The sequence below is a fragment of the Hypomesus transpacificus genome, chromosome 2, assembly GCF_021917145.1.
Source record: "Hypomesus transpacificus isolate Combined female chromosome 2, fHypTra1, whole genome shotgun sequence".
Lineage (NCBI taxonomy): Eukaryota > Metazoa > Chordata > Actinopteri > Osmeriformes > Osmeridae > Hypomesus > Hypomesus transpacificus.
The window spans coordinates 16,680,058-16,695,760 of record NC_061061.1 but is presented as its reverse complement, the minus strand read 5'-3'; the positions used below and the strand labels follow the sequence as shown (position 1 = coordinate 16,695,760).

General features: G+C 44.3%; 1 protein-coding gene across 1 annotated transcript; it reads right to left on the bottom strand.

The window, feature by feature from the left end:
- Nucleotides 1-313: 313 nt before the first annotated feature.
- On the bottom strand, nt 314-14,733 carry stk35 (serine/threonine kinase 35). The gene is made up of 3 exons (XM_047028375.1): nt 14,006-14,733; nt 10,645-11,484; nt 314-3,586 (listed from the first exon to the last, which is right to left on the bottom strand). The coding sequence occupies exons 1-2, from the start codon at nt 14,526-14,528 to the stop codon at nt 10,727-10,729; spliced, it is 1,281 nt and encodes a 426-aa protein (XP_046884331.1). The 5' UTR covers nt 14,529-14,733; the 3' UTR covers nt 314-3,586; nt 10,645-10,726.
- Nucleotides 14,734-15,703: the final 970 nt, after the last annotated feature.

The window sequence follows — 15,703 nt, the reverse complement described above, 5'->3', positions numbered from 1 at the left end:
CGGGGATCTCAGGGATTATTGACTGCTGTGGGAAACGGCCTCTTTCATTTGGTGATTTTCCTCAGTAAGCCGCGTGTTCGTTCATGGTAACGGTAAAATACACCGGCACAACAGCTCAGTGCGCTGAGATGGTCTGACGTTAGGCACAACCGAAAAATCTACCCCCATTGACTGTCACCATGTGTCTGACACTTGTCATCTTTTGCAGTGCTTGGGATTTGGAGGTATGGATGAATGTGTTGATTTGTTTCTGTACAAATTGTAAGGTGCCATTTTAGATGAACAGCCTAATAAAAAAACAAAAACAAATAACTATTTTTGATCATTTATTTCAAGAAAAACAGAAGTTGTCAAACATATTTACAGTAAACAAAAAACGATGCTTTGCTAAAACATCTAATGGCTCCAGTCTGCTTTATGAACAAAAAAAGCTTGTATTTTACATGACATCATGAAAGACACATTATTGTATACACTTCACAGAGGTTCTGAAAGACTTGAGGATATACCAAACAGAAAAACAACAAGTGGCGTGTGGTTTCTCGCACAATGTTTGGAAAGTGAGAAAGAGGGTGTGATTACAGAGGGTTGCATAGCGGATAAAATCTTGGTTTTCAAGTGGAATTATGTTAACTGTACAAGGAGTAGTACCAAAGGACCCTGAGGAACACCAGGAAACTCAAATTATAGTTTGCCACCATGATAACATTGACTCACCATTTATGTAATCCGTGTTCAGTATCATAAGTGGTAGAGAGAGGTCCTCCCACCCCACGTGATCACAGTTTTGTACTGAGCTCAGGTGGTCAAAAGAAGGGTTATTGGAGCACTCTTATACTTAACACTGAGAAAGCGGTTAAAAGTTCGATTAACACAGGTCGGTTTCTTTTTCCAGGTATGTCATTGGTCCCTTAGGTAGAAGCTCAAGTGTGAGGAATACAGGTTGAGTCAAGGTGGTTCACTCAAGTGTAACATGAACATGAACACAGGGGTATCTGAGAAAAGTGAGAGAGGTGAGTTTTGTTGTAAGTAACAGTCTAAATAACCTGTGAATCTTCTGCTAAGGTTTTCAAAATATCAAGTGGTAGCTCGCAAAAACCACAGAATCACAGATGTTTTAGTTAAGTTGGTTGAGGTTGAAGATAGTCAGAGGTAAAAAAAAAAAAAAAAAAAAAAAAACTAAGTATTCTCCCCAAAGTAATAGCTTTCTGACCCCAGTTAATGCTGACTGAAACTAGTCTAAATTGACATTTTCACGTGAAACTGTCGAGAGGAAGGAAACCTTCCAGACTTCTAGGAAAATGAGGTAGGACCATACTATCAACACACTTGTCCAAGTGTCTATCACTGTGTTGAATATATGTAAACTGTTAAACTAAAACCAGTACAATCTTCTAAACTGGACCTACAATTAAATAAGGAGCAGTTTGCCTAAACGCAAGTATCCTCCCTAAAAAATTGATCCTGCACAAGAGTCATCAAGTCCTCAAACACCATCAACCCTCCATGCTCTTGGGAGCCTAAATCAGACTGTGGACAACATGCCCAATACAGAATCAGACTTGAGACTCCACATGCATTTAATCCAGCGGTTCATGTTGGTGCCTGTTGACTAGACAATCCCATGCCAGGATATCTGTAACGCCCTGCGGAGCTGACTGTCTGCTACCTGAACAGACATCTGTTGTTTTGTAGGGAGAACTTACAACAGGGATCATAACTAGAATTCACTTTACAATCCTTTAGGTAGCAACATAGGGGGTGGTAGTGTTTGTGAAACAATAACTATCTAGACGCTGCTTTGTGTACTCTACTCCGAGAGTGCATCGGTGTATTGGTCCCATACACCCCATATCATGCTGTTGACGTTTGTGATCCTTTACAGGAAGTGACACGGGTGGCTCTTGGCTCAGAGGAGAGCCAGCGAGGCGCCGTGCCCCCTAGGACTGCAAGGTGCGTGTGATGAGCTTACTCACTTTAGAACACAGACAGAAAAACGAACTGGTGCCTTGACAACGTTTTACAAAGCATATTTGTCACATTCTGGCGTTTTCAAAACGCTCCCTTAAAAGAGAAGAGGTGCTTTTTTTGGGGCACTTATAATGCTCTGACATTGAACTGTTTCGAGTTTGCATTCTGATACATCCTTGTTTGGGAGTAGCTCAGGGTACTGTTTCCCAGTCCTAAATCCCTCCAATGAAGCACCCCTTTAACAGATATTAAAGAACCATTAAATCACAAAGATCTGAAGATTTCGATCATAACTGTCATTTGATCCCATACCATTAACCATAACATTATTTACAGTTTAACAGCAAATTCCTTTGAAACAACACATTGGTAAAACAATATCCATAATCAAATCAGTAAATAAGAAAGTTAACAAGGAATTTAAAAGATTCCCATTTTCCCTATAAATCCAAAAGACTGCAAAGTCATTCCTCGAATATATTTTACAATTTGTCTTGATTTTGAGGAGTCACACACAAACCCACATCAAAACTACAAGAGGCTCAGAGTCGCCATCATTTTGTATAATGTAAGACTTTTCATAACAGGTAGTCAACCAAATTAACAATCTATTTCAGATAGAAGGTTAACTTTTGATACACACTGGGATAAATAACCCAGTTATCTGATTCATAAAAAAAATAAAAATATTGGTATAAGCAGTTGCTAATGCCCATGATCTCATCTGGGAACCGGGCACGTTTTGGCTTCAAATGCACAAAATATGAACTGATATAGGCTTGTTAGGAGCGGGCAAACAATATACTGCATGACAAAAGCGAATAAAAAATGTCATTATTTTGGAATCAAATTGTTTACGCCTTCATTTGATGAGGGTAAAATAAGGCACAAGGGTGTAACGGAAGGAACAGCGAAAGTTTCGCTTCTTTTTTGACAAATGAAATAAACATTTGAGCTGGAGGAACATGGGACACTGTATACCCACTATATTCACATTGCACTTTCACAGTCCCATTATCTTCATTGGTGGTCAAAGTTGATCCTTTTTTTTTTTGTCTGGTCTTGTGGGTACACAGTGCAACATGCTAGCCTCTTCTGAAGGCTAAGCCCTCACCCATCAAGCAGAGCAACACATGCCAACATAACAGGGCAGGGGAACAACATTGCTGTATTAAGTGCTGACCAATAGTTGGGGGGGTAAGAAAGAAAAATATTTTGTGCCAAGACTAGGTTCATTTCAAACTAGACTTTTCCCTAAAACATTTCAAACATTGATTCTTTTGCAGTGTCCAAGCCCAGGAACACTTTGTGGCACAGTCACACCTTGCAAACAGGTCAATGTCATTCGCTTGATCATGATTATAGTAACAACATCCAAATTAAGATGAAAGGAAACATGGGAGACTGGTATTCCTTATGAAGTGATTGCATAGCTTTCACATGTGTGTGGTCAACCTGGGGGTTTCAGAAGGGCTGGCCAGCCCTTCACTTACTCTCCTGTGTGGTTTTCTTCACATTCTGTAGTGATGGGGAAAGTTCACAGTTCAGAGATTCAAGCCGTCCCTTTTTCCATTTCTACACAGACGTGGAACTCACATTGACTTGGTAAACAAACCTGCAGACAGGAGGAGAAAACATATCGGTTGGACGTTAGCACACACAGAATAAGGATTAACCGGGCAATCAGAAAAATCTAATTCTGGCCAAGTGATTTGGTGCAGTAGGGAAATGATGGCGTGACCCGTTGAACTGTAGAAATGACTCGGTTGAATTTAAATATAGAACCGCTGCATTATGTAAGGCCTGTAAAGTATACGTGCCTGGAAGCAGGCACTGTGTCATGCAACCTCATGGCGTGCTCTATGGATAAAAGCCATGAACCAAAAGCGATCTTGGTTTAATGTCTTACACTGGATTTCAGTTATCTCTTCTCAACATGGGATTTGAGTATGTTTCCCACACCCTCTGGTCAACGGGTTTGCGATATAAACAAAAGCTACAAGGATGCTAATTGGTGGCCTCAAACATCGTGTCAACCAATCATGACACAGAACTTACCCAGAAGAATTATATAAAACTGGGCTTTGTTATATAAATCGCTTTGAAACCAAAATAAATAAACAATCCCAAACATGACATGATGACGTAAAGTAGATCCTACACTTTTAATTCCAATGACACTCTCCATCAAAAGAAAAGTCGGTTTTAAATAGGGTCAACATTCTAAAGAAAGCCAAGAGTTGCCCCGTGTTTGTTTCCCAGGTTACCTAATCCTTCAAAACACGCTTGGCGCACAAGTGGGTCACAGTTGATTCTGTATCAAGCACAAAGGAGAAAGTCTACCGACATGCAAAACCAGGCTGAAAACATTCTCAATGGCATCCATTACTCATCCCTTCTACCTATGCCAGCAGGAAATAACACAAGAGCATACCAATCCTATTAAACTTCACATACCCAAGTTACACCCATTATATAAAAACGAAACAGTCAACCAGCCTCTTCTCTTCAGTCAGAGAAACCTCCCAGCTTGTCAGGTTGCCTAAGTCAAGCACCTGGAGATTGTGCACCCTTTTCCTTGTGCTTATATCAGCACTCTGAGACTGAGTGTGCCTGGAGACAAACCTGCAGCAGACAGGCTGAGGGGCAACCAGGCCCGACCGGCCGGGCCCGACTCAGGTCAATAGCTCACATCTCAGATCGATGGCTGTCAGATGATTCTCCCTTCACTGTCCTCCATGCACAGCCTCCATGCACAGCCACCATGCACAGCCACCATGCACAGCCACCATGCTCAGCCACCATGCTCAGCCACCATGCTCAGCCACCATGCACAGCCAGGGAAATATAATACAGACCTGACAGGAAATACGTAAAATAAAACTAGTTAAGTTAAGACTAGTTAAATCTAGACTAGTTAAGTTAAGACTAGTTAACACTAAGCTCTACGGCTCTGAGCCACCCGTGGCTGCTTAAGGAGACAGAGAAGGGTCTAGTCTCGAGGACACATCCATTTTAGGAGGGAGTCCCACATGTTCCTGGCACGTCTCCCATACTCCAGCACACACACAACACCAGTGGCTGTCCTGTATAACTGCCAAACCCAGAAATAAGCTCTGTAAACACACCGTTTCAAACCACACGTCTACGGCTTTGTGCATTAGTGCACAGTACCCCAAAACCGCATACAAACGCATGCCCTAATGATTCATGACCATAACTGCAGCATCGCAGGTTAAACTGAGGCTCGGGGAAACTGTGCTTCATTGTGTGACTTCAACCACCCCCATACGTTACACAACTGACCCAGAAAGGCTACCTTGTTCAAATCCAGTCCAGACTGGTATCTCTGGGGAAGGAGAGGGGGCTGGAGGGGGCTGGCTCCCCTGCTGTCACAGTAACAACACTTTACCTTCACAGCTGGAGGAAAGAACATTGGCTGTTTTTTACAAGCAAGTTTTTATTTATTATTTTTATTTTGTGGTTGCACTAACCAAACCAATGCATCCTGCTTGGCTGAGAGTAAATGAGTTTGAAGAGTCTCAATCGAAAAAAAAACCTGTTAATCATTTAAATAGCCTTATGCCTGTGATATAATAGTTCTTCACATGGGAACAAATTAAGCAGAAGAGTTGACTTGGGATAAGGTCATCAGAGCCCAACTACTTTAACCATCTATTGCCCTTTAAAATAACAGCCTTGAAATCACCAGGTCCACCCCTGCCTTTCAAACTGTGTTATTATCCGCAAACTAGTACCTGCCCAAATCAAAGGAATCCCTTTCAAACACAACATGGAGCGTGTCAGACTCCCTGTCCTGCTGAGGCACTCATCATTCCATCACACTCAACCAAGCAGAATCATTTCCCTCCGCAAGTCTGAAAGGATCGGAAGGCTTCGTCCACCCACCACTGCCACACGTCTTCTGTAAATTACACAACAAGGAGTCATGGCAACACGCCAGGCTCACCCCAGAAAGAGAGACTGTCAGCAAGGCAATTAAAAGCAGAAGGGGAGTCTGGTCTTCACCGAAACCGGTTATTTCTAGCCAGGCTGACCACACCACTCTAGACCAATAGAGAGCTCAAGGGAAGGTGAAGTGAAACTCAGAAAGAGCAAACTACCTGGCACACCAAACTGAAAGTTGGCGCGACGGCTGTTTGGCTTTGGGTGAAATAAATGCTCTAAGCCTCAGGTAAACAAACACACACATCTTGAAGTGATGCCTCCACGGGGAGTTAACAGTTGAGGACTGGGGCTACATTGCTACAGACTTCAGTTGTCTGATAGCTACAGACTTCAGGACCCTCTGTCACATTGTAAACAAATAAGAATACATACAGTACATTTAGCAGACGCTCTTATCCAGAGCGACTTACAGTAAGTACAGGGACATTCTCCCCGAGGCAAGTAGGGTGAAGTGCCTTGCCCAAGAACACAATGTCATTTGGCACGGCAGGGAATCAAACCAACAACCTTCTAATTTATAGCCCGACTACCTAACCGCTCAGCCATCTGACCCCCGTGAACCTAGGATAATGTGGACTCTCTATAGTGCCACTTAGTACATTAGGTCCTCTGTCCTACTCTCACAGATGCTGCAGATTCCCCCTCTCATCTATAATTCAGACTCTTAAAAAGGCCCAGAAAATGGCTGCACAAAGGCTTGCAGTTATGTAAACATTCAAAGCTACCAGGACTGACCATACACATACTTTTGTAACGAGGAGTTACATAAAAAATATAAATAAATAAAAGGAACGCAGTTGGCAAACAGTACTGGTGGACTGACAGCTAGCAGTGGAGATGCTGAGTTGTGTTTCGACGAGAGGCGGAGAGCCTGGGGTTTGGGGGGATGGTAGACGGTGACACAGAGCGGCTGGGGCAGGGGCATCCTGGGGGCAAGGCACAGAGGGGTCAACAGGAGATCTATTAGATCTCGTTTCGTGAGCAGTCATCCTTGTGTTTTTCAATGGGGGCAGAGAAGTGGAAAGGCCATTGAGGTTCCCAGTTAGGGAACACCGCATTGGCTACTGAGGTTCCCAGAGTTACAGAACACCGCATTGGCTACTGAGGTTCCCAGAGTTACAGAACACCCCATTGGTCGACCCCTTTTCTGAACTAGGAGAGAGAACAATGAAGCTAGGTGTTTCTTAATAGTTAAATTTGCAATGAGGCAAAAAAAAAAACAAGAAAAGAAAGAACTGGGTCTATACTGATTATTGCTAACGCTGGCCTTATTTTTTGCCCAAATTCAGTTCTTTTTTTATGACTATTCAGGATATTCGAGCTGAGATAATTCATGATATTATCTTTAATTGGACCATGCTGACAGTTGCCAAAACCACTAAATGGTGTTTAAAGTACTTACTTGATAGAGGGACTGCACAAAACACATTCCACCTCCCAGCTGAGGGTTCCTTTTTACAAGCCCTTTCGCACCCCCCCCACCCCGTAACATAACCCAACTTCACCCTCTACACCTTCTCCCGCTCGCTAAAAACCCTGCCGTCGTGTTCCCCTACCAACATTTGAGTCCCTAGGTATTCCTCTATCACTAACTTTACCCCTTTAACACCCTCCCCTCTTTTCAGACACACGCGCGCGCGCACACACACACACACACACACACACACACACACACACACACACACACACACAAACAGTAACAGCTTCCCTGGTAATCAGCCTCTATACATACAGTTCAGCCACGCCCACAAGCCTCAGAGTACATACCGTTCTGTACATTCAAACCACTGTCCAAACAACCGCCCTTCCACACAGACCAATGGGTAAAGACAGAAGTAGAAAAAGCATTTTAAACATTTTGTTCCCTTTGCCTCATGGCCTTCTTCTGAAGTGTACACTGTGCCCAAACCTGTGGCCTGTTTGACATATTATCTAGGTTGAAGTTCCAGTAGTACCACTCTCTGTAAATAAGATGAACATCATGTATGTACCTAAACCCATACAGAGAGAGACCTCACGAACAATGTTTTCTTCTGACGGCGTTAGTTTGAGACTTAAATTTGGCATGTGGCATGGTCTATCACTTCCAAAAACAACCCAAGACTGTCTTGGCGATCAATAGAAGAAGAAAAAAATATACATTTTTCATATTAAATAGCAACATTAGACGAGGGAAAACCCCCCAAATACAGAAAGAACAGGAGTGCTACAGTGCACTGGCCTGCTGTACAGAGGCAGAGCGGCAGGCAGGCGGGCGGGCAGGGAGAGGACAAAATGTTCCAAACGTGATCTGTAGTAAACCCTCAGAGAGAGAGCAGTGGGCCCATTGTCTGCCGTGATGAGAGGGGGGGGGGGGAGGGGGGAGGGGGGAGGAGACGTTCTAACCCCGGAGTAGCAGCTGATGTCTTGAGTGCTGCTGTTCTGAGAGGAAGGGGCGAAGGGGCGACTATACCCCAAAACCCAGTACGCTGCGTGTGTTTGTGTTTTGCGTATGTAAACCAAACAAAAAGAGATGATGACCATGGTTATGGTCTCCGTGACGATTATCTCAATTTCAGTTTGGAGTCTAATCCCCTGCTTGTAATTAGAGAGTGCTGAAAGGATTTGCACTTAACACAGGTCAAAATCCCTTATCATGCTACGTGCACATGCACACGCACACACACACCCCCCTGCCTCCACAGCACTAATCCCCCTCTTTCTCTGACAGATGATGGATTCTCCCGTTTGGAGAAGAGACAGGGAGGGGGGGGGGGGGGGGAGGTGGCATGGTTGTGTAAGAGCTGTCCCAGCAAGCTTTAGGAGGGGAATGAGGCCACTCTGATCCTGATGACAGAGGCACGCAACACCCGCCTTTGCTGCCAAGTCACTCACAGCTCACTGACCAGCTGGGGACTGCCAGACAGGGGACAGGGTTGGAGGGGGAAAGGAAGTACACGAAAACAAGGGTTCGGTTAGGAGAGCTGGAGTTTCGATCCGAAGCTGGCCTCAGTTACTGGTTCAGAGGAGACCTGGTGGGCTTCCAAGGCTGGCTTCCTTTAACCACAGATCAGGCCGGATTGTAGAAGACAAGAACAGATATCAGTGAACAGTGCATCATGTCGTGAAGAGACAATTATAGCAACGCAAGGGCTGAGTGTTCCATCCAGCAAATCAACACCATCACATCTCTTCCGGGACTCCCCCGCCCCCACCAACTCCTCCACAGCATGCCAATCAATTCCATCTCGGGGGGAGGGGGGGGGAGAGGCTTTAACAAGGCACTGCCTCCGTCTCTGAGAGCTGTCAGTCTGAAGTCTCTCTGGTGACTCAGCCATTTCCAGCTCATGGCATGGGACTGTGCAGCATAACGATCAGTCAGATAACATCACTTACAGCTCACTGAGACCCCCCCCCTTCCCCCCCGAGGCAATTACAGCCTTGCTATAGGGACTGGGTGTTGTCTTGCCTATATAGAGATAAGTAAACTACTCCGTCTTTCTGAACTACGACCAAAGTTGGGTTGGGTTCACCATGCAGACTTGACCGAACGCTCCATGACTCGACACGACTTAATCAAAACTCCAAGTTGCCAAGCATGTGTTGGTTGAAACGAGTTGTGTCAGATATTCCCACATCCTGATCAACAGAACAGAATTGACCTGCCAGGCTCAGGCCCCGGGGCGGTGAACACAAGCCAACAACCTTGTGGAGCTGTCAGAACGAACAAGGTGTGGGCCGGGATCCGAGTTAGTCAACCTGACAGGATCGCGAAACAGCACACAGGGCAGGGAGTTCGGCGTGTGAAAAGTACCCAGGTCGACTGGGTACACACACACACACACACGAATAAAAGCCCAATTAGAAGCTATATGGATGGAGTTATGAGGAGTCATGTACTGCGGTGAGGGAGGGTTTTTAGACTAGCTCTGGCAACCTCCCTGGGTACACTCTGGCCCTCAGGGGAAGTAGGACGGCTTTGATTAAACCCACGGAGAATGAAAACAAGAGAGAGAAAATGATAGGCAAAACGTGAGAGAGAACGAAAGAGAGCGAGAGAGGGAGGGGTGGTCGACTGAATGAATAGAATAACAACGTCGGCAACAAAAGCAGAGCTGGAACTTGGGGCATTCCTGTCTGGTCTCTGGCCACAACATGTTAGTCCTCTGACAGTCTGAACTGGACTTCAGCTACCAGCCTTAGTCTCCATATTATCTCTGTATCTGCCTCGAGTCTGTGTGAACCAAGATGAAATGGAGGGAGGCCAAATCCTAAAACTGACAAGAACAGTTTGTCAGAGAAAAAAAGAAATTCAAGCTGTCAAGAAACAAATAGCTTTCACTGCTTGAAGTGGGTACCAATGAAAAGCTGATAAGCCCTTCACAGGAACGCGGCCCTAAGTTCAACACAGAACAGGAATGTATTTCTTGCTAACTAAGCAGAAGTGCGCCAAAGCAGCTGGGGATGTCGTGACCAATCACAAATGAGCGACATCACAACCAGTTGCCAATGCACTTGAGGTTGATGGGTAAACAACGTAATAGGATTAACTTCTAAAATGGGGTCAAGGTGGCCATGCTGAGTTGTGTTCAACTAGAAAGAATACATATAAGTAGTGTGCGTATGCCTGTGTGCGTGTGTATGTAAATAAGTGTTTGTGTGTGTGTGTGTGTGTGTGTGTGTATATGCTTATGCATGTGTGGAAAAGGGAAGTTAGAACTGTACCTGTTTAACGACGGGCTCCCTTCTCTGGCTGGGTGAGGGTTGTAAAGGTGAGGGTCGGGGGAGGAAGGAGAGAGGGGGGGGGTCACGCAGCACACGTGACCTGGTCCACCCGCACCTCCAGCTGGAAGGCATCGGGCCGGTCCTGGGGGTTGACAGCCAGCATGTCCTGGAGCAACTTCTTCACCCCCTCCGACATGGAGCTCCGGGTCTTCTGGGGGATGTGGAGCACCATCTTGGGGTTCTCCAACAGGGCCTCGCCCACGGGCACGATCTCCGTGCCCTGCCGGATGTAGGTGCCCAGGAGTTCGCGCTTGGACTCTGCGTCGATGAAGGTGATCCTCTCGATCATGGCCCAGATGATGATGCCCAGGGCGAAGATGTCTGCCTTGGCCGTGTAGTGACCCTCCCACACCTCTGGCGCCATGAAGAAGTCCGATCCGCAGGCCGACGACAGCCAGAACTTGTTGACGTTCACCGAGGTGTTTTTGTTGTGGTTGCCGCCTCCTCCTCCTCCTCCCGCCAGACAGCAGTCCTCCCCGTCCTTCCCTCCAGCTCCGCCCAGGCCGGCGCACACCTTGCTCAGGCCAAAGTCGGCCACTTTGAGCACGGGAGAGCCTGACTTCTGTGAGATGAGGATGTTGTCGGGCTTGAGGTCGCGGTGGACGATGTTGTTCTTGTGGAGGAAGGCGACGGCGCTAGTGAGCTGCCGCATGAAGCTCCTGTTGGTTCGGGGGTCGGGTCGCCGCGACAGGATGAACTGGTTGAGGTCGCCGCCTTCGCAGAACTCCATGACGAACCACAGGTAGCATGGCTCCTCTGGGTAGCCCAGGACCCGTTCACCTGGGGAGGGGGAGGAACCCGAACGTCAGTCAAAACGGTTTCTGGCAGGAGAAGACTTAACAACATGGCAGCCAACTGGCACACAAAGCCAGTTTGTTACAGCTCAGTCTCTGGCAGTACCCTCACTGTAGCTCCGCCTTCGGATGGTTTCTAAGGTGATGACACGTCAAATGGAACACAGTGTACAAATCTGGATTTAAGCTCATGACAAAGACCTATAGAAAAGCCCATTGTGCTGTTCAACACCAACATCAACGACAGCAATGGAATCTTAAAGTTTTGGAAACAAAGATGGCCAAAATATTTGTTTCCACTTCAGTATCTGGTCTCGGTGGTTTGTCTACAGCTTACACCCACTAGCCAATAACTATGTCTAGGCCTATAGGACAAAACTTATATCAATATTCTGAGTTTATAAGATCCTCAGTCACAATAATCATGTTGGATCAAGATTGGGGACAGCTGCTCACAGACAGTTATGTCAGACATAAAGATCGTTCCGTTTAACCCACATCTTGTAACGAGACGTCGAAATAGAAAAAAAAGAAGACGCATTGCTCTGAGATCAGAGCCCCTTGACCCCTAAATAAACACTGTCTCACAGCTTAACCCAGACTTGAGCCTCGTGTGGAGAGATTGTTTTTAATGCCGAGTCACACTCACGTTACAAGTTCAATCTGATTGGTTCGGTTAAAAATATCTAAACAAAACTCCAGCCAATTGGATTGAGACGCTTCCCATCCAACACAATCCCTTCCCTTCCTGAACTATGGTCAATAAACCAGTAGGATTTGTTGTTTAAATAAACTTTGCTGAGCTGTCTAAATGTTAAACTGTAGGGCTGCTAGGACAGAGCAATGCCCTGGTGTTGGGACTGTGGCCAGGATATCCAGCGCAGGACAGGTAATCTGTCTGTGTCCCCAACTGCCGCTCAAGATTAAGTCACCAGATTCAAGATGCCTAGAGGAGGGCAAATTAGAAGTGTAGAAAGCCAGGCTTGAGAGGATATCCCCTCTCCAGACTGTCCCCAAAGGCCAAGAGACTCTCATCATTATTAAGCCCGGATGTCAGGGCAGAAACCACTACCTGACCAAAGATGTATTTGATTATAAAGAAAGTTTGATATATATATATATATACACACACACACCTACAATAGGTTAGGTTTGGATCATGCCTACTGGTTCGGACTGAATTTGAATTATATTTTGAATTTACCAGGGTAGAGAAACACAATACTGTCCCTTTCCCCCTGAATGTTTGAAACTTAACACCATACATTCAACATGTGGATTGAGTAAACATATCAGTTATGTGTCTCCAAAGATTTGCAATGCCTAGTACTGAAGTGTTAAATGAAACATATAATAACATGACGTTAACACGATGAAGTCCAACCCCTGCACATGAACTTTACATGTTAGAAACTGGAGCACACAGAAGGGAGGCTGGTTCAGACTCTTTAACGTCAGGGCTGAGCCAAAACTGGGTTATCCTGGTAAAAAATTATGAAAGAATAGGCCAAGATGTTGCTGATGAAGCCATATACTGTATAACAACATCCATGTTTACATTTCAATATAGCATACAGAAGCTCATTAATCAAACTATTCAAACACAGATGTCAGAGCCATGATTACTATTTTATGGGTTGACAAGACTAGTGGTTGAAATGGTGACATTTACATAACAAACTATCAGAGACCCAGTAAGGGCTCTGTCCTTTAAACTGTGAGATTAAACAGGATATGTTTAGCAAAATTATCCAAATACAACAAGATTAGAAAGATACTATGTTGTTGAGATCCATGTAAATAACTAATAATTTGGGTCAAACTGGATATAAATATAATGGAACCAATTGAATTATTGATGATGGAACTAACAGTTTAACAGCTGCATATCCAGTCCCAAATAACCTGGTTGTTGAATAACTTTGTTGTGCTATCATATACACATACATAGAACAACGAATGGGTTAACATATGGCCAACTAGTACACCATGTTCTCTCGCGAGCTAGGAATAGCACACAGTGCATTTCAAACTCCAACCTATAGCGTTGACGTATACATTTCCAAATATTTTTTGTAATTAAATCACAGACTATTGATATATTTAGTTACAAGAAAAGGGAATCAAGTGATTTACTCATCATTAAGTATCAATCAACGCTATCGCCTAATGTTTATATATATGTTAGGTGTATTGTTGCTATTTAAATCAGTATGAGTGGAAACAATACAATCTAACATTATAAATTACATTTTAAATGTTTACTTCCGTAAGCTTAATCGAAACTGGTCTTTATTTAAGCCAAGAATGTATGGAAACCCAAGGGCAATCCTATTGCTTGCTAGGAGAGTCATTGTTTTGATTAGCCTGCTTGGCTATAGATTTCCTTGTTTCTTTTGTCACCTCTGTTGTGCTTAGTCTTCACATTTCAACCATTAACAGGAAAGGAGACGACGGGATACAATGAAAGACTTAATACTTGGAGAATGTACAATGTAAACAATTACCTTTGATTGAAGTCTCCACTAGCCGCAGGTATTGCTTGGACCTTTTATTCCCATGACTCATTTTTTGGGCCATGCCATTCCTTTGTAGAACACATTCCTCGAGCTGTACCACATTCTCGTGCTTCTTCTCCAGGCTTGCCAAGGCCCAAAATTCGGCTAGAGCGAGCTCTACGTTCTCAGGTGCGTCGCACTGGAGCTTCTTAACCGCTACCCTAGCCCCAGTCTTACGTGCAATTGCCTCGTAAACTACCCCATAACTGCCCCTTCCAACCTCTCGCAATAAACTATAACGCGGTGCCATGACAAGGGCATGCTCCAGGTTCTCATTTTTGAAGTAGTTCGTGGAGAAACAGTCCTCTTCCATGGGGACATCGGTGGCCTCGTTGTTGTTATACTCTACCTTGAGCGTCCTCAGGACTTTGTTCACGTCCCTTTTCATTTTCACGTTTGCATTTTGTGCTTCTTGTCTTCGACAGGCCCGCGTGCTCCTCATCTTTCGCCGCCTCCCATTGCAAATATCCATGACTTCTTCTTTGTTGAAAATAAGTGTGTAGCTAAAAGGTGTGTATCTTTCATTACTTTACCTCAAACTACTAAAGTTTGAACTACTGACCTTTGTTGGTTGTGACTTAATCCTTAATAGTCGTTTAACTAAATGGTTTAATGCAACAAAAAAATACACTTTCCTCTAACACAGAGATTTGAGTTTTGATTCATAAACAAGTGTTCCAGCCTCCAAAGTACGGAGGGGAACAGGGGGCGTGGCTTCGATAGACTGCTCCATTTTTCACGTCACGCAGGTGGGTGAAAAAGCAGCAAACGAATATATTCTTTTTGTAACTGAAAAGCGTTTAACTCAATAATTGAAATAACATCGTGTAATACGATGAAATAATAGTACCAGTATATTGCACGGGTCATACTTTCAAGTCGTTGAACGGTATGGGATTTTGTGTGAAGTCGCACACATCGAATAAGTGCGGCCACATTGAAATGCTAATGAGGGAAATCCAACTATGGAAAAGGGGGGTGGAGTGTGCTAAGAACACGTTAGATCTGTTTTTATTTTGAGTCATACAGTTAAGTTCTGGTGAGGTTACCGATACTGGAACATTATCTGTTCTCGTACAACTCCACTGCGATATATACTTATATGATATGCATCTGGTGTAATTCATTTTTTTGTTTGTCATCCTACGGTGGGGGTTTTTTTCCACATCAGCTTGCGTGGGACACGTGTATTCGAAAGCAGGCAGCGTGGTTCATCAGGGACAGGGACATGTGAAGCATTAACAAACAAGATGGGATAAAGTTGATCTCTTATTAGGAAACAGAACATTGCAGATAAAGACAGTGGCAATGATGTTATGTAATGCTACTGTTAGTTTCATGCCAGGGTATAAATACCTCACGACTACCCAGGTCCTTACGATTGCAACACTAATACACTTTTAACTTCTACATGTTTTACATTTATGAAAGCTGTTACATTATTACATTTGACATTTGAGTGTGTGTTCTGAGGTCTAAAAGAGTAGATTTGAGTACATGAAAGGTGTGAATATGTCCTTTTTTATATTATTTATTTGGTCAATGTAAATTTCACTATTCATGTATGTATTGTGTATTTTAGTTAAGATCAGCCTGCCCAGGGACTACGGGTGAAAATTAGCTCTTGAGCTAAAACCTGGTACTATG

Bases quoted from the DNA above. Each gene is read 5' to 3' on its own strand.
- stk35 (XM_047028375.1), bottom strand. From the start codon at position 14,528: ATGGATATTTGCAATGGGAGGCGGCGAAAGATGAGGAGCACGCGGGCC. The intron at 11,485-14,005 runs GTAATTGTTTAC...CCCCCTCCCCAG, and splicing joins AGTGGAGACTTCAATCAAAG to GTGAACGGGTCCTGGGCTAC.